Genomic DNA, 23016 nt, shown 5'->3' with positions numbered 1-23016 from the left:
TTTATATATATGTACTACCGTACTTTAATTAATTTAGGTTGATCAGGAAATATTCCTACTCGAAATGAGCAGTTGACAATATCCAACTTTGGAACCAGCATATTCTGCTTACACTTCCTCCCAACTTTAGTCTAGCAATAACCTTGAAAAATCGTGCATTCTATATTTTATGTATGATCACTCTATTCTGAAGAGTTAACAGCGAGAAATTTCCCATGAATTGTTTGCTGTGGTGTGTGGTATAACATTTGATTTATTCACATTAGGTATTTTTTCTATAAACCTATCTGTCACCTGAACCAATAGAAGAAACGGTTATCGTCAGACTATAGTTTGCATTTATCGCTATTCTCTTCGGTTTTATGTAGACGTGCTCTGCTTGTTATTGTTACCATAACAATGTATCGTTGTAGTAAACATACCTTGTTGTGAACTAGTTGGAAAAAAAGCAAATATTTGTTTCGTTTATTCCTGCTGATAGGACGTTGTGGCTGTTAATCTGCAGCAAAGTTAGACATTACGCAGCGCAAGAGGTATTCTTATTTGTAGAATTATAAGTAAACACTTTGTGAGTACAAACCTTACTGGTCACACTGTGTACACAACTAACGTACTGTTTTTACTTCTCATCTTAGATCTGAATGAAATAACATCATTAGGTGTTGTGTTAACGACAAGAAAATTTTTTGTTCCTAAATTTTACTTCAAAAAGTCGTAAGTGGATACCACTGTTTTGACATAGGCCTACTAATGTTGTATTTGATAGTATATGGTTTGTAAAAGTCAAAACTATTTTTTTTGTAAAATGATTTATGATCGATTATTATCTTAATAATTTCGACGATAGCATTTGAAGCGAAAAGAGCACGTTTTGACACTGTTTTCCGTGGAAGGGGATAAACTAGAGTCTTTGTTCGGGGAATCATTCATCTACTAAACCCCTTAACATTTCAATGAATTCTAGGATACACTGAAATTTAGAGTATGGGGCGTGTTGATGTGAACTCTATATAACCATCTACAACATACTAAAATTCCAGTTTAAACTAAGTATTTTGCGTCACTAGAATTCATGAATCAACCTTCGACCATAGATATTGGTAGACTGGTCATGACGTATATTTCGTGGCACCAACATCTCTACTGCTATACCACGTGACTATTGGCAAAACAACGGTGGTATCCTGTTGTGCTTATGGTTGTACCGAGCGTTTTGTGAAGGGAAGTAACATTAAACGTCGCGTGTAAGTATTATTAGTACAATTTAGCGGCATTTCTTGAATACTGATAAACTATTGTGTGTATCATATCCTTACCCAGAACGCCACAGTTACGTAAATTGGCGGTTTGAAGTGCTGTGTGTGTTTCCAGGCGCACATTGCAATCGTATATATTTCTTGATATGGTAAGCTACAAAGCCGCTTTTTCTCTTTCGTATAGGTTTCCTAAGGATGAAGGGTGCAGGCAGATGTGGATACAGGCAGTGAAACGAAAAGATTTCGAGCCTACTGCGCACACACGCATCTGTTGGAAGTACTTTGAAGAATATATATATATATATATATATATATATATATATATATATATATATATATAAACAAAGATGATGTGACTTACCAAACGAAAGCGCTGGCATGTCGATAGACACACAAACATACACACAAAATTCAAGCTTTCCCAACCAACGGCTGCTTCATCACGAAAGAGGGAAAGAGAGGAAAAGACGAAAGGATGTGGGTTTTATGGGAGAGGATAAGGAGTCATTCCAATCCCAGGAGCGGAAAGACTTACCTTAGGGGGGAAAAAAGGACAGGTATACACTCACACACACACATATCCATCTGCACATACACACTATATATATATATATATATATATATATATATATATATATATATATATATATATATATATATTGTGTGTGTGTGTGAGAGAGAGAGAGAGAGAGATATTTATTACCAATAACCCTTCCCACTCCAAAAGCGATGGCAATGTGCATTGTTACTACATAAGAAGAAAGGATGATTTTTACTATCCTGGATTAAATCTGACTTTGGTACAAAAAGGGGGAATTATGCTGGTATTATTTTAAAGAACAATTTGCAAAAACAAGTTAGGGGTTTGATTTCTCATCAGGGTTTAGTTTTATTTTGTACTTCCCAGTTACAAAACATACGAATATCAGAAACAAATACTAAATACCATTTGCAAAAAAGTAGTTGTATGACCTATGTTAGTTTCCAGATAATAAGCTGTAATGTATGGGATAAATAATATGCTGCTACAAAAATCTTTGGTCATTTACCAAAAAGCATTAAAAGCCTGACAGATAGCCAACCAGCATTTAAAATCAAACTAAAAGAATCTATGAATGACAGCTCCTACTCAGTAGACGATTTTTTAGGTATAAATAAGTGATTGGAAGAATTGTCATGTAATGATAGGTCTACCTTTCATTAAACTGACACTGTGAAGTATCGCATTCATGATCTGTGGGACAAGTATTCATGTAAGTAGGTACTGATTTTGTAGATATCTTATTTGATACATCTACGAAACAAACTGTTTAAACCAAAAAAGAGCTTTCAAATGAAACTGCTTTACGTTTTGTGGGTGAACGACACAATTGAGTTCGTTACATTCGATGTGAACACGTGTGTTTACGTTACAGGTTTCGTTGTTTATGCCGATTTATGAAGTCTATAACACTTTCTACAACCAAGGCACTAAAACACACACACGCAATATTTACATTTTATGCAGTGCATTACGCATATTGTTAGTAGAGAATGCATCTCATAATTGGTAACACTGAAATGTTCGCGGCGAATATATTGCCGAACATCGAAAGTGTTTCAGCAGTTCACAAAGTTCATTGTGAAGTAATGGCTATAAAACCAAATTTGTACCGTGGTTAAGCAGTAATTTATCACTTCTAGCTGTGTTTACATAAGCTACATTTAATGTGGTGAAGTTAGCAGGAAATCCACTGAGAAATACTGGAAGTGAAATCAGGAATCAGAATGCTGCCTTGAACTCCCGCCGACGTTCTGCCAACAGTCACGTGATTCTATGTTGCAGCCACGCTAGATGTATAGCCGCTGCACTGCTTGCCCAGTCTATTAGTATCTATGGTCGAAGGAATCAACCGGTAAATTACCGCTGCACTACCCGTTATCATCTTTGCTTGTTCACCAGTAACATCTCTGATGGCAGTAGGTGTTAATGCTAGTGAATCGTAATGAATTACAAGGAATAAAATTTACATTAGTGTGCATTTCTTTTCCTTCTGGATATTTGCAAAGAATTTTTGAACTTTTTGATACGTGTGAAACCAGTTCTTTGTGTTTTGAGTGAAACGGTCTTTATACGATTCGTCTTGAAGTTGCATGACAACCTCGGCCATATTTTGGTAGGTCTAATCATTTCCACTGTCAAGGACTGGAAAGAAACTTACTGGAACAAAGACTTTTACGTTAGTGTTAAGTGTAGTATCCAAGCAACGAAACAGGCCTTACTAACGAACAGCGTCATATTGAATAAAAGGTAACTATCTGATTATCATATTGTTCATGGGAAAGTGTAGTTACATACGTCATATTACCTACAAATAGTTTAATTGTATGTGTAATGTGACCTGACATTCGGAAGTTATCAAAGTTTTATGTGACTATCATAGTTGAAAGTTTGTTTTGTTTTCTGCAGTGACAGCTGTCTTTAACTGCTGTTATAGAGTTTTACGCTGCGCGGAAGTGGCGATATGTAAGTAAGGATTAACGTAGTATTTCTTTGCGTGTTCTCATTTTTCAGTAGTCAGAATGTCAGCAGGTCCGTACAACTACTCCTACATTTTTAAATATATAATAATTGGTGACATGGGAGTGGGCAAGTCATGCCTCCTGCACCAGTTCACCGAGAAGAAATGTAAGTATTAACTACTTTTCCAATATTGTTAACTAATTGTATTATATTATTAAATATATTGTCAGTCTATTGCCAGAACATGCACTCAGTACGATAGTTTGCCTTGACGTTAGGTATGCAGTAATATTTCGTGGGAAAGATTACGCTTTTATTATTGTAGGTCTAGTTGTAAAATTGTTTTAGTAGTAGTTAGATTTCTATAAACCTATGTAGTTGAGGGATTTCTTTTCGTAAAATGATTCCTGTGTGTGTGAAGAAACATTTTAATTTTCATTACACAAGAGTGTTGCTGTACATATACTGAACAAAATATACAAAAGTTACATAGGAGATAAGATTACGATATTTGTACAAAGTTGTTCAATAGTTGACTGTTTTGCTGGTGTACTTCAGAGGAGTGGGCTGCAGTCCAGTAGTCATTTAGGTCTTCCATTTAATTTTCCTTAACTATTACAGATAATTGGACTAAATTTTAAATGCCACAACCACATTATCTAGCCATACAGTCATGCCTATGTAGATGAAATTATGTTCATCTTCAATTCTGATATTCATTGACTTCAATCAGGCTATGAACTTAAATCGAATATTACACTAGTTATAATTACATAAATATGTATTCTGCAACTGTCTTAGATGTATTTTTGTACAGCTTTGGTTGTTAAGGTCAGCCCTAACATTCAGAAATCAGAAAGCGCCTTAAGCTGCTAATCACTTGTGGTAGAACTGAATACACACCACAGAAGTAGTGAACTCTGCCTGGGGTACCTATAGTTGGGAACATGAAAATTACCACTACCACCATGAGAGAGGTCGCATCCTCGAGAAACAATCCCTGTAAAACATCACTAACAACTCAAAAACATTATCAGAACAAGAATTGACAAAGTACCAGGATTCAGGTTTTTTGGGCTGAGGGTGATCTTGTTGTTAACTTGAAACATACTACAGTATGAAAGTGTCAGACAACAGTGAAAACAGGGAAACAAAGGCATAATTGTGGAAAACATTATGTGTGAGAAGAAGAGTATCACAACACAGCCATTAGCTTCACCAAGTGCAGCCAAACCTAGATCTCTTATGCTACACGTCTGTCACCTTGATAGCTATTAACAACATGTAAAGTGGAATGACTGTCCAATACACTAAAATATTTCTAGCAGACCTGTATAGATTTAACATGTAGCATGATTTTAAACAACCACTCAGTATGAACAAACATCATAACTGTAACGTACAAGCAAAACCATTGCAGGTACCAACTGTTACATTTGATTGTGTGTTAGTTTGTTGAAATGTTAAAATAATGCCAGAACAGAGGTGACAAGTGTGTGCAAAATTTGATTGATTCAAGGGGAGTTAAATTGTCATGTCACATTTGGTAACTTCTTTCCTAAATAAGTTATAGGCTTATTGTATTTCCATAAGGTAGCTTTTAGATGTTCGAACAAAAAGTATCTGTGAATATGAGTATGCCCATTACTCTTTAAATATTGTATGTATTGTGACGAAAAATATTTGAACGGGTTGCCACAAGGGCACAAGTTCATCACAATTGCCTCTTAAATGTTACTGTTTAATTCATGTAATTTTTTTAAAAACCATACAGGGTATGGAAATCCCACTTGGTTGTTGATAAAGTCAACTACATTAATTCATAAACTGTAATTAATTTTCAATGTAGTGAATTATGTAAGGCAATTTACCCTTTGTAATTTGCTATACGGAACAGAATAGAACATACCCATAGATTGCTGGAATATAGGGAAAAGCTCTCTAAAACGTTAGCACACAAATTTGTATTGTGTGGATTAAAGATAAGGGACAATAGATTATCACAGTATGTGAGGGCTGGCATGGCCTGTTTTTCTTATGCCCCTGCAAATGTTATCTTCATTTGTTAAGCTTCCAACACACTTTCCGACTCATGGTAGAATGCTGCCAGGTCACAGGTTACATTTTTGAGGCAATTATCTAAGGGAGGCTTGTGCATACAATCAGAAATATGGTTGTTATTCCACCATGAGTTCTACAAAAATTGATACAGAATCAGTAATACTGTCACTAAGGAGAGTATCATGAAGTTTGTATCTCAGATGATGGGACAATCATAAGGAAAAAAGTTATCTAGGACGTGTAGAATTTATTCCAGTCTGTGATGAAAATATATTTATCCTCACTGTAGTTTTCGCTCAGTAAGACAGTGTAACATATGTTTAAAACATGTCCTAATATAATAAAGCTAGAGTGGCATCTTCAAGAGATGCAGTATAATTGGCTACGTATTATTGAGCACAACCAAAAGTATGGTTCAAACTGTGCCACAGTGCTAAGTCATCATGTGAATGGTGCCATTGTTTGTTATTTACAGTAGCGCCATTTACATGAATGCCGTCACTGCGGCCTAGTTCGTACTACATTGTTAGTTATTTGATGAAGTCTAGCTGATTTTGTTTGTATTAGTTGATGTCAATCTATCTTTATAGTAATAGGATATGGTTTAAACAGATATGAAGATGTTCACCACAGACAGAAGTAGTAGGAGGGCAAAAAAATTTTGCTGCCCACTAATACCAACATAAATTTCTAGATGAAAGATAAATTTAAAAACATGACATCTTGGAGGTACCTGAAACACTCAGGAGATTGCAGCACTTGTCAGAAGCATAAGTAGCTTCGTGCAGAATTAACAGCTACCAGCACTGGCACTCAAAAACAGATAACCTTCAAAGTATTAGCATAGCTTTGCTATGACGCGAATTCGTGACTCTTGGCATTAAAGCATTAGTGTAAATTATTTTTCTGAAATATTTTTAAGCCAAACTGATCATTTCCTTCTGAACTTCAACTGTATAAATTTTGCCATCTTTTTATTGTGTTCATTGAACAATCATTATTAGCCACAATCAAATATTGTGGAGTAGACTGTGTGTGTGTGTGTGTGTGTGTGTGTGTGTGTGTGTGTGTGTGTGTGTCAGTATACATATAATTTCAGTGTGTTTATTTTATGCTTCAGTTCGTATAAAAAAATTATTTCATTATTAGCCACAATCAAATATTGTGGAGTAGACTGTGTGTGTGTGTGTGTGTGTGTGTGTGTGTGTGTGTGTGTCAGTATACATATAATTTCAGTGTGTTTATTTTATGCTTAAGTTCGTATAAAAAAATTATTTCAGGTAAATTTTTTTTTTTTTTTTAAAAAGATTGAGCCTGTTTGAAACTGCAATTTTGCCTGCAGTGAGGTACTTCTGAAACTGTCTTGGGATTGTGCAGTGTGCATTTAAATTATATTGTCTTACTTTTGCCTGTTGTCATCAGGTATTGAATACAGGCCTCTTCCAGTTTGTGCCAATCTACACAATAAGTAATTTCCCATCTAATTCTTCTGTGCAGCACTTGGCCTCGCAGTGAAGTCCCAATCTGAAAACCATGTTGCAGTGTCATCTCACATGTTCTAAACACTAGTTATGTAAATATGTTAAACTAGGAGTCCATCCCTTCTAATAATTCCTGTTTAAGCTCGCTGAGTATTGTGAAATATAAATATTGTACCTACTGATGCTGCTTTTTTTCAAGCAGACATCAAAAGGCGGTATACAAACCCTTTATCAAGCTTCAATATGCTGAAAATATGTAGCATAAAAATTATTTTTCTGATGTTACATTTGTTCACTTTGCCAACTCAACATATAAACTTTTTGTAAGCGTAACCTAGACCTCTAGCCAGAGCAGTGTGGCGCAGGGGTTAGCATACCGGACTCGCATTCAAAAGGATGGCAGTTCAATCCTGTGTCTGGCCATCCTGATTTAGGTTTTCCATGATTTCCCTAAATCGCTTCAGGCAAATGCAGGGATGGTTTCTTTGACAGGGCACGTCCAACTTCCTTCCCCATCCTTCCCTAATCTGCTGAGACTGATGACTTTGCTGTTTGATCACTTCCCCCAAAACAACCCAACCCAACCTCTGGCTGATGGAGCTCAGCATGACATCACAACCCTGCTCCAAAAAGTATTGTTAGTGTTAGATTCTGGCGTGGTTTACAAGTATTTATCATACAGCACAATTACATAATGGATCAAATCTGATGTCACGTATAGGTAGGTTTTATGTGGAAGTTTGTGTTGACTCCGTCTCTCAAATTTCAACCCATTCCTTAGATGTTTACATTCTGGCATACTTTTTTGAGAGGTGGTCTTCCACGTGCATAAGTACATAATCTTCCAATGCTGATCTTTTTGTAGAATTAGTAGGTACAGTCTCGTACGTCCGATGTATGCAAAAATATCTTACAGAATTTTCCCTGTGCTCCAAATGCAGATAAAAGGTGCTATTTGAATGGTAAGCATTTATGTAATGGAAGGAGTCCATCCTTATGACATCCTTATTCCCCCTCCTCAGCCATACGGATCGTATTCTTGTGGGACATCAAAAGTTAGACTTATCCAAGCCATACAACCATCATTTTTTTCAAATACTGATCTATGGTCATCACGATCCGTCCATTGGAAAAAGATTCTGGCTTAGTCCTCCATTCGGATCTTCGGAAGGGTCTGCCAAGGAAAGATGACCACAAGAAAAAGATAAAGTGGCCAACAAAGGCGTAACGTTCTAAAAGTTGCAGCATGTAATGTCAGAAGTCTCAATGTATTAGGAAGGCTAGAAAATACGTAAAGGGAAAAAAACAAAGGATATTCACTGAGAAATGCCAAATAAACTGGTATAAGCATGCATATTCAAATACAGAGATGTGTAAACAGGCAGAATATGGAACTGCTGTCAGCAATGCCTGTATAAGACAAGAAGTGCCTGGTGCAGTTGTTAGATCGGTTACTACAGCTACAATGGCAGGTTATCAAGATGAAAGTGAGCTTGAATGTGCTGTTAGTCAGCACACCAGTGTTGGCACACAGCATCTCTGAAGTAGCGATGAAGTTGGGATTTTCTCATAGGACCATTTCATGAGTGTACTGTGAATATCAGGAATTCGGTAAAACATCAAAGCTCCATCATCACTGCAGCTGGTAAAAGGTCATGCAAGGATGGGACCAACGATGACTGAAGAGAATCATTCAGTGTGACATAAGTGCAACCCCTCCGCAAATTACTACAGATTTCAATGCTGCACCATCAACAAGTGTCAGTGTGTGAACCATTTAACAAAACATCATCAATATGGACTTCTGGAGCTGAAGGCACAGTCGTCTACCCTTGATGACTGCACGACACAAAGCTTTATGCCATGCCTGGGCCCATCAACACCGACATTCAACTGTTGATGACTGGAAATGTGTTTCCAGGTGGGACGAGTCTCATTCAAATTGTATCGAGTGGATGGACATGTACAGGTATGGAGACAACCTCATGAATCAATGGACAATGCATATCTGCAGGGGACTGTTCAAGCTGATGGAGGCTCTGTAATGGTGTAGGGCATGTGTAGTTGAAGTGATGTGGGACCCGTGATAAGTCTAGATACGTTTCAGACAGGTGACAAGTACATAAGCATCCTGTCTGATCACCTGCATCCATTCATGTCCATTGTGCATTCCGATGGACTTGGGCAAGTCCAGCAGGACAATGTGACACCCCACACATCCAGAATTGCTACAGAGGGGCTCCAGGAACACTCTTCTGAGTTTTAACACTTCAGCTGCCCATCAATCTTCCCAGGCATGAACATTATTGAGCATGTCTGGGATGCCTTGCAATGTACTTTTCAAAAGAGATCTCCTTCTCGTCGTACTCTTGCAAATTTGTGGACAGCACAACAGTGCTACTTCAGACATTAGTCAAGTCCATGCCACATTGTTTGTGGCACTTGTGTGTGCTCGTGAGGATCCTATACGGTATTGGGCAGGTGTACCAGTTTCTTTGGCTCTTCATTGTATTTGTTACGGCATGGACATGACGCCCTACTACTGCTAGGAAGGCTAATTGTTCATTTGTTTTATCTGGTTTTCAGTTTCTAAATGTCAATCTTTGTTATAAATTTCTTTATTGCTAAATGGAGAAGGTTGAACTGTTGTTTTACTTCAGATTTCAAACAAAATTGATGATGGGGCTAAGACCTGGTATGAGTGTAGAAAGACTATAAACAGTTCAGCAGTAAATTTCAAATGGCAATATTGAATATTCTATTCAAGAATCATAGAAGGAGGTGGTGTACTTGGGAGAAATCTGGTGATTCCAGCTGGATTATGTCATGGTCAGACAGATTCCTCCAATGAAGAGTAGACTGAAATTTAAGATAATCGTTTGGAAGATTCAGTGTGGGATACTGAAGTACTGCGGAATGATGACAGGTTCGGAGTTCACTAAGGTTGTGTTGATGCGGTGCTAAGGGACATTTCAGTAGGCAGTTCAGTTGAAGAGGAGTAGGCATGTCTAAAAAGGGTGAACAGTTGGACAGACATATGTACAAGGAATATAACTACAAAAAAACCTTGGGGAACAGAAGAAATACTTGATTGAAGAAAGGAGGAAGTATTAATTAAATATTGAGGGAAAGACGGGAAAACAGCAGTATAAATTACTTATGAATTACATGCATAGGCAGTGTAAGGCAGCAAAGGCCAAATGGCTGCAGGAAAAATTTGATTAAATCGGAAAGAAAAGATGGTCGGAAAGACTGACTCATCATATAGAAAAGGTCAAAACACCTTCAGTGAAGTTAAAAGCAAGGATGGTAACATCAATAGCACAATCAGAATTTCATTGTTAAATTCAGAAGCCAATGGATATATGGAAAGTGTACATTGAGGGGGCTGTGTGGGGGAGGACTCGACTAGGATGACTGGATAGAAGAAGAAACTGAAGTTGATATGGAAGACATAGAGGATCCAGTATTAGTCAGAATTTAAAAGTGCTCTGGAAGACTTGAAATCAAATAAAGCAGGGGAATAGATAACATACCATCTGAATTTTTAAAATGATTGGTGGGAAATGGCAATGAAATAACTATTCAAGTTGGTGTGTACCACCAGACTTTCAGAAAAATATTATCCATTCAGTTTGGAAGGTAGCAAGAGCAGATAATTGTGAGAACTATCACACAGCCAACTTAACAACTCGTAGTTCAAAGTTGCTGACAAGAATAATACACAAAAGGCTGGAAAAGAAAATTGAGTAACTGTTAGAGAACAATCAGTTCGACTTAAGGAAAGGTAAACGCACCACAGAAGCAGTCTTGATATTGTGCTTGATAATGTAAGCAAGACTGAAGAAAAATAGATGCCTTCATATGCTGTGTTGACTTGGAAAAAGTGTTAGGCAATGTAAAATGGTGTAAGACATGCAAGATTCTGATAAAGATAGGAGTAAGCTATAGGGAAAGACGAGTAATATATAGTATTCACAAGAACCAAGAGGAAACTGGAAGGTGAAGAACAAATTACTTGTATTAAAAAAGGGATACAGTCTTCCACACTCACTGTTCAACCTGTACATCGAAGAAGCAATGAGGAAAATAAAATATGAAAAGATATCAGTGATGAAATTCACTGATGTGTTGGATGGAAGTTAAGAAGAAATACAGAATCTGTTGAATGGAAAGAATAGTTGTGTACTGAATAGGGATTGATAGTAAACCAGAAGAAGACAAAAGCAGTGAGAAGTAGCAGAAATGTGAATAGTGAGAACCTTGACATTAAAATTGGTTATCATGAATTTAAGAAGTTCTGCTGTCTTGGAAGCAAAATAACCCATAAAGGACAAAGAATTTGATATCAAGAGACGTAGGCCTTAATTTGAGGAAGAAATTTCTGAGAATGTACATTTGAAGCACAGCATTGTATGGTTGTGGATCATGGGCTGTGGGAAAATTGGAACAGAAGAGAATTAAAGCATTTGAGATGTACTGCAGAAGAAATCTGTCCTCAGTACCTCAACTATATGGTGAGTGTTCACCTGTATTCCTTCTAACATTTTTATTCCATTGAGGATTGTCCAGTATCATTAACATATTCATCACAAAACAAATATTACAAGAAGAAATTTCAAAGCTAAGTTTCTGATTTCTACCATCCTTATCCAAGCTTTTGGAAACTTCATGTAAATGCTGAGGTATTTGAAAATGTCTACGAGTAGCTGGCAAACTTGCACTGCGTTGAGGGTCCCAATTTAAAGAAAAAAATAGTGATTCTGTTATAAGGTAGTAAGTACTCTTACCTTTCTGCTTTCAAACTATGGCTGTTGTTGCTAGAAGTATGCAAAAAATCAATATAATGATGTGCAAGAGATGTTTTCATGTATGCTTTCATTTGATTGTCCCTTAACATTAACCAAGTGTAATAAATATGTTATTTGTTACCACCAAATGAGTAAAACAGCTATTTCTGAATTGTTACAGTTATGGCAGACTGCCCTCACACTATAGGTGTAGAATTTGGAACCCGAATTATAGAGGTTTCAGGCCAGAAGATAAAATTGCAGATCTGGGACACTGCGGGTCAGGAGCGCTTCAGAGCTGTGACAAGGTAATTTTTGCAGTGGTAGTTGGTCAACCTGGAGTAATTTGAAAAGGACTACTGCTGTGAAAAACAAATTTTGTTTGTAGGTCGTATTACCGGGGTGCAGCTGGTGCTCTGATGGTGTACGACATAACTCGGCGATCTACTTACAACCATCTTAGCAGCTGGCTGACGGACACTCGCAACTTAACGAATCCTAGCACTGTTGGTTTAAATATTCTTAATAGATATTATTACATTCCTTATAGTCACTTAAACTATCAAAACTTCATTTAATGTTCAGCTTATTCAGTGCATATCTGCAAATGCTGTGTATTGCAACTGCCTTCACAACCTTATGTTATAGTAATGTTCAAGTATTAGTAGTATAGGAGTTTATTTTCCAAGACTGATAAATATACTGCCTGACAAGGAAAAAAAGGGAAGCACACAGAAGACATGGTCAGATGTTAGAGCACACATGTTTGAAATTGCACTAGGTTAGCATGTAAATGATAGTTGAAATTCTCTGACAGGTAGGACAACCAATGTGTATTAGCGTTGTTCATGTTCAGTGTCATTACTAGATGTGATAGGGTGTTTTAAGGAGTGTGAACAGTGTAAGATATTGAATGTTCACTATGAAGGGCCCAGAGATGCCGCGTACTTGTGAGAGACACTATTATCAGCACCTCACAAGAGTTCGAAGGGGGTGTCATTGTGGGTGCCCATTTGGCCAGTGGGTGGAGTTGGGCATTCCAGTTTTGTGGGGTGTTCAGACAGGACAGTGGCCAGATATTGGACTTCATGGGAAGTTTAAGGCAGACTACTCATCATAAAGGTTCCAGTTGAGCAGTTCTGACCATCACAAGGGTGGATTGCCGTTTTGTGAACCAAACACCTCCTAGTCCCTTCACAGCTTTGTCTGTCATCTGAGAACAAGTAACAGATTCTTTGCACAAAAAAAACTGTTACTCCACACTATTGATGTGAGATTATCAGCAGTCAGACTAGTAAATTACTTCAATAATCATAATTGAAACCAAAAGCTGTAATCCAACGCCATTCATTCAAAACGTGCTACCAGTTTCATCGCCCAAAAGTGTTACCTTCAGACCCCTGTATATGGAAATTATGTAGCACGATAGTGAAGTATGAGGGCACAGACAACAAAAATCACAATATGTAACTAAAACTGATAAATCACATTATAAAACTACATAGTAAAAATGTACTATTGTTATCAACACAAAATAGAATTTAGCATGTAATTTATATTGCCTAATTTTTAAAATCCAATAATCACATATTCCAATTATGTAACGTAACTGAGAGCAATCCACATGTACAAAGAATTACACCAGCAAAGCAGGCAGTCACGTATATCCCTAACCAGAACACCTACCAATAATAAAAACGAAACCAGTAATAAAATATGAAACATTCTAATAACATAATACCAAACAGCTAGAGTAAACAAATTCAATGAAAACCTAATGAACAAATATTCACTGGATAATGAAAACCCACCATATTGGCAACATATATTCTAATGACCTCTAGTACATAAACAATGTAAATCACAATCTACAACTTGAGATACAAATAGCACTGAAATCAGAAAAAATTATAAACACATTCTCCATCGATATTGCTGTACAACAACCCAGTTATATCCATAAGATCCACGACCACACTAGCATAGCAATTGTGTAACTTAAAGATCCTAAATGCAACATCTCCAAAGTAACAATAAAACAAATCACCAATTTTTCTGCCGATTCCAGGAAAGGTACTGGATGTAAAACCGTGTTGCTAACATTAGTAATATCCACTATGAATGTGTACCCTCAGGGTAAAAGTGACATGTGACATGTCAATGGCTAATTGATGAACATCTTGTGCAGCAAACCCTCTATTTATATGCAGCAATAGCCTATAAAGTAACCTTGTAGAAGTCAATCAGAAAAACCAATAGCCACCTGTATATATAAAATACACTTACAGGACAATGAACTTGGAAACATCCACATGGAAAGCCAGCAGAATAAAACAATGAACGAACCTCTTGTCAATCAAAATATCCACGGGTATGCTGCCGGTCTATAGTGTCCAACACTATAGACTGGCAGCATACCCGTGGATATTTTGATTATCAAATACGCCAGGAGAAACTCAAGAATCGAACCTCTTGTCGACTCCTGTTCATGAGTCTGGGTATTTTAACACTGGCCTCTCAATATATGTATATTCCTTACTGCCATTTCTTGTTAACATTATGAGCTTATTCCCAAGAATGAGCAGCTTTCACTCAGTTAATACTCGGCAGAAATGAAATCTGCATTTGGGTCGGACTTCCTTAACTCTTGTGCAGAAAGGTGTGCAATGTACTGCTGCATACATTTTCAACAAGTTACCCACTCGAATTCAAAAATCTTAGCAGTAATCCACACACTTTCAAATCGAAACTGACGAGTTTCCTCATGGGCCACTCATATTCTCTCGAGGAGGTCCTTGAAAAATTAAGCTGATTCTTGTTGTATTGTTGACTGTGTTTACTTAAACTTATGGATTGACTTTTTTCTGGGTCGCAAACATTTTATTTTTATCTGTTTCTACTTTTATGTTGTAATTTCATGTCCTGACACGTTACATGACCTTGGAGATTTGCTCCTCAATTTGATCCTACGGAACTTGACGTGTAAATAAAAAAAAATAAAAATAAAGAAAAAAGAAGAAGAATAACAAATGTATTAACATACAAGAGCAAGACAACGAACGCCAAAGGTTCCATAAGAAGGGAAACCCAGACAATAACTTACATAAATGTGACAAACGCAGAGTACGTACTTTCATGCCCTCGCTAACCTAGAAAGACGGGATGCTATCTGTCCCAAACCCAACCACAATCTATGTGAAGTAATGTTAGACAGAATACATAATTCATCTATTCTTGGTTCCAGTTCTTATGGAATCTTCAGAGTTGGTTATCTCGCTAATGTATCAGGGTGTCTACAGGTCATGAAAGTCATGAAAAAATAATGGAAGTGAATGGATGGCCATGAAAGTAATGAAGTTCTGAAACTGAGTGGGTGGCCATAAATTTTGTTTCATGTGTCAGTTATGTATAGTTCTAAAATAGAGTAGCAAGTTAGATCCATCCCCAAAAGTGTTGTATTCAGCAGTCCATTTAATAAAAAATTATGTGCAAAGATTCACCATAAAAGTCTGTTACATGTATTGGACTTAATTGGCGATATGTGCAGGTCTTGCAGTTTGGGCAGGTGTGAATGGAGAAATTTGGAGGCGTGGCTTCGTTGAGCTATATGTGGTGTATACACTCCTAGTGGAAATGACATACAGATTGTACCTCTGCTCATGACTGGGCTGCCATCTTGTGTTCCTGGAGGATTGTCAGTTCAGCTGTTTCTCTGTCTTTTTTAGAAAAGGAGAAAAGTAAAAAGACTGTCAGTGCTCCTGGGGAATTGGAGGCTGTGAAGTAGGGACAAGGAATAACTAACAAAGGCTGAGTCCAAGAGAGCTACTAGTCATAGGATATATTGCAGGGAGAGTTCCCACCTGTGAGATTCAAAACAGTTGGTGGTGGTAGGAGGGGTGCAGATGGCATAAGCTGTGAAGCAGTCATTAAAATGAAGAATGGTGTGTTGGGCAGCATCCTCAGCAACTGGGTGGTCCAGCTTCCACAGCCTTGTATTCCACAAGCAAAACCAGTCTTTTTTAGTTCCCTTTCCACCCCACCCTACTGCCCTCTGATCTCCCGACTAAACCTAGCTGCCCTATGTTCTTTCCACCCCATCCATGCGCAGTTACTCGCTGTCTTGAACAGACAGCCAGAGACAGTTACCTTATGTTTGAGTGTGTTGTCTATTTCGGAAGAAGGTCTTCTGGCCAAAAGCTTGTGTGTTTAGTAGCCTTTTTGTTGTGCCTGTCTGAAACTCAGCATCACTCATGGAGAGTTTAAACACAATTGTGCAAAAGGGACAGATGGATTTCGTGGATTGTTTCTGGGATGAGCAAAATCAGTCTGTATCTAAAAGATATTTAACATATATGTTTTTGAATTCTGCCACATTTTCTAATTTACGGTCATGTTTCCAGCAGGGCCTAAAAATATAAAGTTTCAATGGATGGACCAAATGTGAACTTAAAGATGTTGCACAATTTGTAAGCATTTCTAATCAGTGAAGAAGGTAATGAACCACAAATGTTTTATTGTGGCAGTTGCTCACTTCATGTAGTCAATGTAGATTTGAAAATTGCTCATAATAAAAGTGGTTGGAATGTTCACAAAGATCTTAGGATGATCTGGTACTTTATGAAGGATTTTCGTTAATTAAGGGCAACATTCTCAAATACCACTGGGTTTTCAAAGTCTTCTCTCAAATTTTGTTCTATGAGATGGATTGGAAATATTGAAGTCATGAAGAGAGCACTGGAACTTATTCCGCATTTCAAGTAGTATGTTGCTGAAGTACAGAAAAGACCATATGAAACTTAAGTAACGGCCAAATAACTGTCTTTTCCCTTTTTGTACAAAGATTTTTTCAGTTTAAAGTATAGCATTGCTTCTCAGTCCTATTGATGTTACCGAAGCATGTAGTTGTAAAAAGTGTCATTATGTAGATAATTGGATTTGGTGCCACTGCTGCTACTAAGAACTACACAGAAAAGTTTATCCTTATTTTCAGAAATAAGTGCACAGGAATTTTTCAGTTTGTATCAAATAAGTGCTGAGAAGAGTCTTTTGAAATTAGTCAACGATAGCTCATTTTTATCACCTGTAGTAATGCAGAGCTGCTTTTGAGAAATTCTCGAGTAACAATTGCCATAAAAGAATTTGTGTCAAAAAAATGTGACTTTATCAACAGCTGACAGTGTGAAGAGAGAAGACTTCAAATTTTTTGAATATTCTGAAAACCAACCAAATATCTTAATCCTAAGGAGGACTTTCTGATGAATTTATTGTAAAGTGCGAACCATGACTTTGTGAGGTTCATGCAGAAGCTGTTATGCGTGTTTCATGGGAACACAGATGAAAGAGGCTTTTCTGTGAACATACAAGTTTTCAACGAAAAGTTAGAAGAAGATACAGTTGTTGCAAAGAGAAGTGTTTGCAATGCAATAAAATTGTTAGGTGATTTACCTAATAGTGAGAAACAACTGAATGTGGTCATTACAAAATCAGTGATATTAGTTATGAAGAAAGCTTCATCAGAAAGAGTAGAACCCTTGAAAAAGAAGAAATCTGATTAATATGAAATGGCCAATCATAAAAGAACAGTGGGCCTAGTTCAAGAAATAAGAGCTCAGAAATAAAAAAGTGCAAAGGTTAAAGAAAAAGTTGGAAATTTTAGATGTCGAAATTTCAAGTTTTAGCTAAGAAACGCAAACACTGAATGTTTTACTGTGAAAATTAACATTTGACAAAAATATTATTCCTTCAGAATTGTTATATTGTCTTATAGAAAATTGTGATTTTTTTTCACTACATTACTATGTTAAAACAATTTGTATTTTAATTGATGTGATGATAAATGTGCGTGAAAATATTCATACCCTCTCGTCACCCCTGTGGGTCCGGAGGTTAGAATAGGTCAGAGGTCTTCCTGCCTGTCGTAAGAGGTGACTAAAAGGAGTCTCTCATGTTTCGGCCTTTATATGATGGTCCCTGTTGGGTTTGTCCTCCATTTTTAAAAAGGTTTCCAAGGAGTGAGCAAATTGGGGAAGGGCACCTTACATGGTGCATTGTGTCCATGTGGTGAGACATACCGCATCCTTCGTCGACGTGGATCTGCACTTCTGCTCATTCTCCAACTTTTTGGCAAGGTCACCCTCCTGGGTGCATATTTTTCCATCAAATGTGCAGTATCATTCTCTACACTGACCATGATGATTGACTTGTTTGCTTAGTTGTACCCGATATCCAGCACAGTAGCTAGTCCATTGTGGTGGGGCTGCCTTGTACCCTGTTGGTTGTAGCCCCCTGACCACACAGAGATCGCTGTGCTGATGCCAGCGCCGTTAACACCCCACGTATGCCGAGGAGTAGATGCCAATCGTCTGGGGGCATCGGGACTCCTGGCAGTGGCCATCCTGCCAAGTGGCCTCAACTGCAGCTGGGTGGCGCCCGTGGGGAGGGTCCCTATTTGGACTGGCTGGCATCAGGGCGGATGACACGCGATGAAGCGTAGCACATCATCTCTTGCTGGTGGTCAAACACCAGCAATCTCTTAAGCGTTCATGGGCTCAGTTCAGTGCACGGAAGTATGACCCCAAACCATTCCTCTCCCTGGCCACGCCATGGTAAGAGTGTCAGGCTAAGGACAGCAGCAGCTCTTATTCACCCCGGTACCTTGTATGTTCGAGATCTGATGGGGAATCTTTCATGACAATAAAGCCTCAGTTTTTTGTTGAGCATTTAGAAGACAAGTTTGGGGAGGTGGAGGGCTTGTCCCAAATGACATCTCTGTCAGTCTTGATCAAAAGAGCATCCTCTGCCCAGTCATGGGTGTTACTCGCTTGTGACAAGCAGGGGATGTTTCTGTAACCATCATGGCACAAATAGCTTAAATATGGTCCGGGGTATCACATTTCACAGGGACCTTCTTTTGCAATCTGACAATGAGCTGCACGCCAATTTAGAGCGGCGAAGTTTTCATTTCTTCTGGCGTGTCCACTGGGGTCCAAGGGATAATCAGGTTGCCACTGGCACCTTCATCTTGGCCTTCAAGGCTGATACATTACCCAAGAAGGTCAAGGTGGTGGTCTACTGCTGTGATGTAAAGCCCTATATCCCTTCCCAAATGTGGTGCTTTAAATGCTGGAAGCTCGGCTGTATGTCTTCCCACTGTACTTCCAGCGTCACATTTCGACATTGTGAGCTCCCCTCACATTCCAAAACCCCATGTGCCCCACCTCCCATCTGTGTGAACTGCAGAGACCACCATTCGCCTTGCACGCCTGACTGCAGGATTCTCCAGAAAAAAAAAGAAAATCATGGAGTAAAAGACCGTGGACCGACTGACCTACACTGAGGCTAAGAGGAAATTTGAACTCCTACATGCTGTACATATGACATCATCTTAAGCTACTGCTACAACAGTTCTAGCCCTATCAGCTCCGCCAACCCGTCACCTCTCAAAACCGGAAGACTACACCAGCCCCCTTGATGGCGGGGAGCGCATCCCTCCCTGTTGCTCCTGCACCACCTACTTTGGGAGCAACACTCCCCCCCCCACCCCCCCCCCACCCCCCCAAACCATTGGGGATATCAGTCTCCGCGTCTGCACTGGAGAAGCGTAAGTCTTCTTTGGCTCCTCTCGCTGGGAAGGACTCCCTTGGGTCACTCCCTTCCCAAGTTTCTGCTAATGGGAAAGATGACACCCGCCAGTGGATGAAGAGCCCAAAAGAAGCTGGTCGTAGGGCTTCACGCTCATCCTCAGTCCCGGAGACTGAATCACTGAAGGCCTCCCAGCCAGCGAAACCCAAGAAGCAGTGAGAGAAATCAAAAAGAAGACCCCTAAGACCAAGGGAATTGGGGTGACACCCTCACCACCGTTACCAACAAGTTCTTTGTCTGCAGATGAGGTGGAGATTCTGGCGTCCGCTGAGGACCTAGATCTTGCTGGACCCTCAGACACTGTGGATATAGACTGCTTAGGCAAAAAGTCAGTGACAGCAGGTGACCACAAGGTGTAAACTGCCTCATTGAATGTTCCCTGCCTTCCCAGTCTCACGATGTTGTCATCCTCCAGTGGAATTGCAGCGTTTTTTTCCACCACCTGGCTGAGCTATGGCAGCTGTTAGGCTGTACGCCTGCTTTCTGCATTGCCCTCCAGGAAACCTGGTTCCCGGCAATGCGGACCCCGCCCTGTGTGGCTATAAGGAATGTTACAGGAACCATAGCAACTATAATAGAATGTTAGGTGGAGTTTGGGTTTATGCCCTAAAGTCAATCTCTAGTGAAACTGTGCCCCTTCAAACCCCATTTGAAGCTGTGGCTGTCAGAATAAGGATGATGCAGGAAATAACTGTCTGCAATGTATGTCTTTCTCCAGATGGTGCAGTACCCCTGAATGTATTAGCTGCACTGATTGATCAACTCCCTAAACAAGCGTTCGGCATGTAGTTTTCAGTGGGGTCTGAATTCGGTGTAAAATTTATGGAGGTCCAGAAAAAAACTAATAATTAAAAGGTACTGGTTTTTATTTTGTTTTCAAGTCGAGTTAGTTTCCAGAAAAAGGGTAAACCAAGTAAGACAAGTAGTTCTCAGTTAATGTTGTAATATATTCAGTGTGAGAAATTACATCAATGGTCTCGAGCCAGTTTTTTAAAGTTCGGTGTACTAGGGGTACAGCAAATGCAAAGTATGTCTTCGAGGTGGGTGTCCGTCAACCTTGACCAATATGTGTTCTTCGAAAAATTCATTTTTGAGAATGATGATTCGCATATATATGTCGAACCAAACATAGTGGCCAGATTGATAGCTACTTTCTTACAATTTTCATATTTTTCTGAAACGTGTTTGCCCCAAAATTCTTCAGTGGATATAGTTTTAGACATTTGTAAAGAAATATCTTCTTGCAAGTCGATTATCTCCATTTGAAGTGAAGACTTTGAAACGCAGAACAACTTAGCAGCCACATCAGTCCATTCTGCCGATGCATCAACTTCATAAGAAAATTTTAGGAATTGAGGCAGCTTTCCAATTTCTGCAGTCTTGAAATCTTGTAGCAAATTCGTCCCTTGGATCGAACAGAAATCTTACAAACACTGCAATGTCTTCTTCAGAGTTCTCTTTTTTATACTCAAATTGTTGGGAAATGAATAAATTCGTGCCTTGCAATATCTTTTTCAAAAATATCCAGCTTACGATGAAAAGATAGGATCACATGTTAATTTCCCATTCCCTTGTAACTCTATTTTGAGTGCATTTAAATATCTCAGAATATCCTTCAGAAAAGCCACAGCTAGCATATTGAGCTGATTTGTTATGAACTCTAAGTGCTTCTTTGCTCCCTGCGTATAGAGATTTGCAAGGAGGAGGCTACTTCTTCCTTTATTAGCCAGAAACTTTAAACAACTTGACCTTCACTTAACCAACGAACATTGTTGTATTGCAATAAATCAGAATATGCTGCCTCACATTCTGAAAGAAACTTCTTGAACTCTCAGTGTTGAAGAGAAGAATGAGATCTCGTAAAATTAATCAACTGCACCAAGCTGTCCATTACTTCTTTCAGTGCGGCACTGAGTTTTCCACAAAGGGCAGTCTGATGAATTATACTCTGATACGATATTAGACTTGGATTCTGATCCCTGATTTTCTTTACTACACCTTTTTCTTTGCCTGGAGAACCGTCAGTTGAAAGCGATACTATTTTATAATAACGAATGTTGAAATTATTAATAAATTCACCAATAGCTTTGAATAAATCTTCTCGAGTGTTACCTTTCAAAGACGATACTGCAAGCAATTCTTCCCTGAATACCTTATTTTCAATGTCGAAAAATCTCGCGAAAATAAATATTTGTTCGTCATCAACAATGTCACATGATTCGTCAAGTGCAATGGCGTAGCATGGTACCTCTTCCAAAAGTTCAAGCAGGGTGCATTTAATATCAGTAGCTAAAATTTCCTTTCTTATTGTATTACTTCTTGCCGACATTGGAATACTTTGAATTGCAGCGACAACATCCTTTTTTCTTCAAAAAGTGTCGAGGCTACTTCCAACATAACATTCTTTCATTATTTCAGAATCTGAAAATGGTTTTTGGTGTTTATAGTGTCCAGCACACATGTAACGCTAGTGCTGCCGATTTTTCTTGCTCATTCATGTCGCGAACCAACAATTTCGTGCTTTTTTTGTTGTAAGAATTTAGATATTCCTGTAATTTAAATTTTATCGTGATAAGTTTACAAAGCAGTCATACATATCATATTTATACATTATCTAATAGAATTATATTATCTGTAGTGTTTCTTTATGAACCTCACTGCCAAGAGGGAAGTTTTTGTGGAATTGCTGATGAGTTGTTTCATAGTGTCGCTTTAAATTGCCACTTTTAATAACAGCGACAGTTTTATTACATATTAAGCAAACTGGAACTAGAATGAGATTTTCACTCAGCAGCGGAGCGTGCGCTGATATGAAACTTCCTGGCAGATTAAAACTGTGTGACCGACCGGAGGCAAAGGTCCCGAGTTAGAGTCTCGGTCGGGCACACAGTTTTAATCTGCCAGGAAGTTTCAAACTGGAATTGCTTGAGGCCTATCAGGCAATGTAAAACAATATTGTTCACTCCATTCAGTCAAAAATCTTCTATTTTCAGTGTCCACTTCTCGCTTTTTTAGGACCCATTATTAATGTAGGTATGTTTGTACGAAAAGGTTTTTCACACAACAAATTGTAAAACAAATGAATAATTGCTTTGTGGCCTGCGTGCGATTGACAAAACGAAGTAGTAAAGACCGACCGCCCACTGTGCTCTCTTTGAATGAAACAACAGGTTCGGACTTGTTTAGCAAATGAACGTGTGAGCAGTGACGTGTGGTGGGAGGTGCTACTCACCGAGAAAAATGGAATGAAATGGATCGATTCGACTAAATGATTTGCTAATCTA

The 23016-nt window shown here is 38.5% G+C and overlaps 1 protein-coding gene across 1 annotated transcript in view; it reads left to right on the top strand.

Annotated features, from left to right (window-relative positions):
* The first annotated feature begins 3199 nt into the window (after positions 1–3199).
* The window catches only part of LOC124797829 (ras-related protein Rab-14), an 82828-nt gene continuing 63011 nt past the window's right edge, over positions 3200–23016 (top strand). The window contains exons 1-4 of the mRNA XM_047260867.1: positions 3200–3546; positions 3811–3924; positions 12273–12399; positions 12480–12597. Of these exons, the coding sequence (XP_047116823.1) occupies positions 3819–3924; positions 12273–12399; positions 12480–12597 (351 nt within the window). The 5' untranslated portion in view covers positions 3200–3546; positions 3811–3818. The remainder of the gene's footprint in view (positions 3547–3810; positions 3925–12272; positions 12400–12479; positions 12598–23016) is intronic.

This window comes from Schistocerca piceifrons, chromosome 5 (assembly GCF_021461385.2).
Source record: "Schistocerca piceifrons isolate TAMUIC-IGC-003096 chromosome 5, iqSchPice1.1, whole genome shotgun sequence".
NCBI lineage: Eukaryota > Metazoa > Arthropoda > Insecta > Orthoptera > Acrididae > Schistocerca > Schistocerca piceifrons.
The sequence above is the reverse complement of the archived record's forward strand: the minus strand, read 5'-3'. Positions and strand labels throughout refer to the sequence as shown.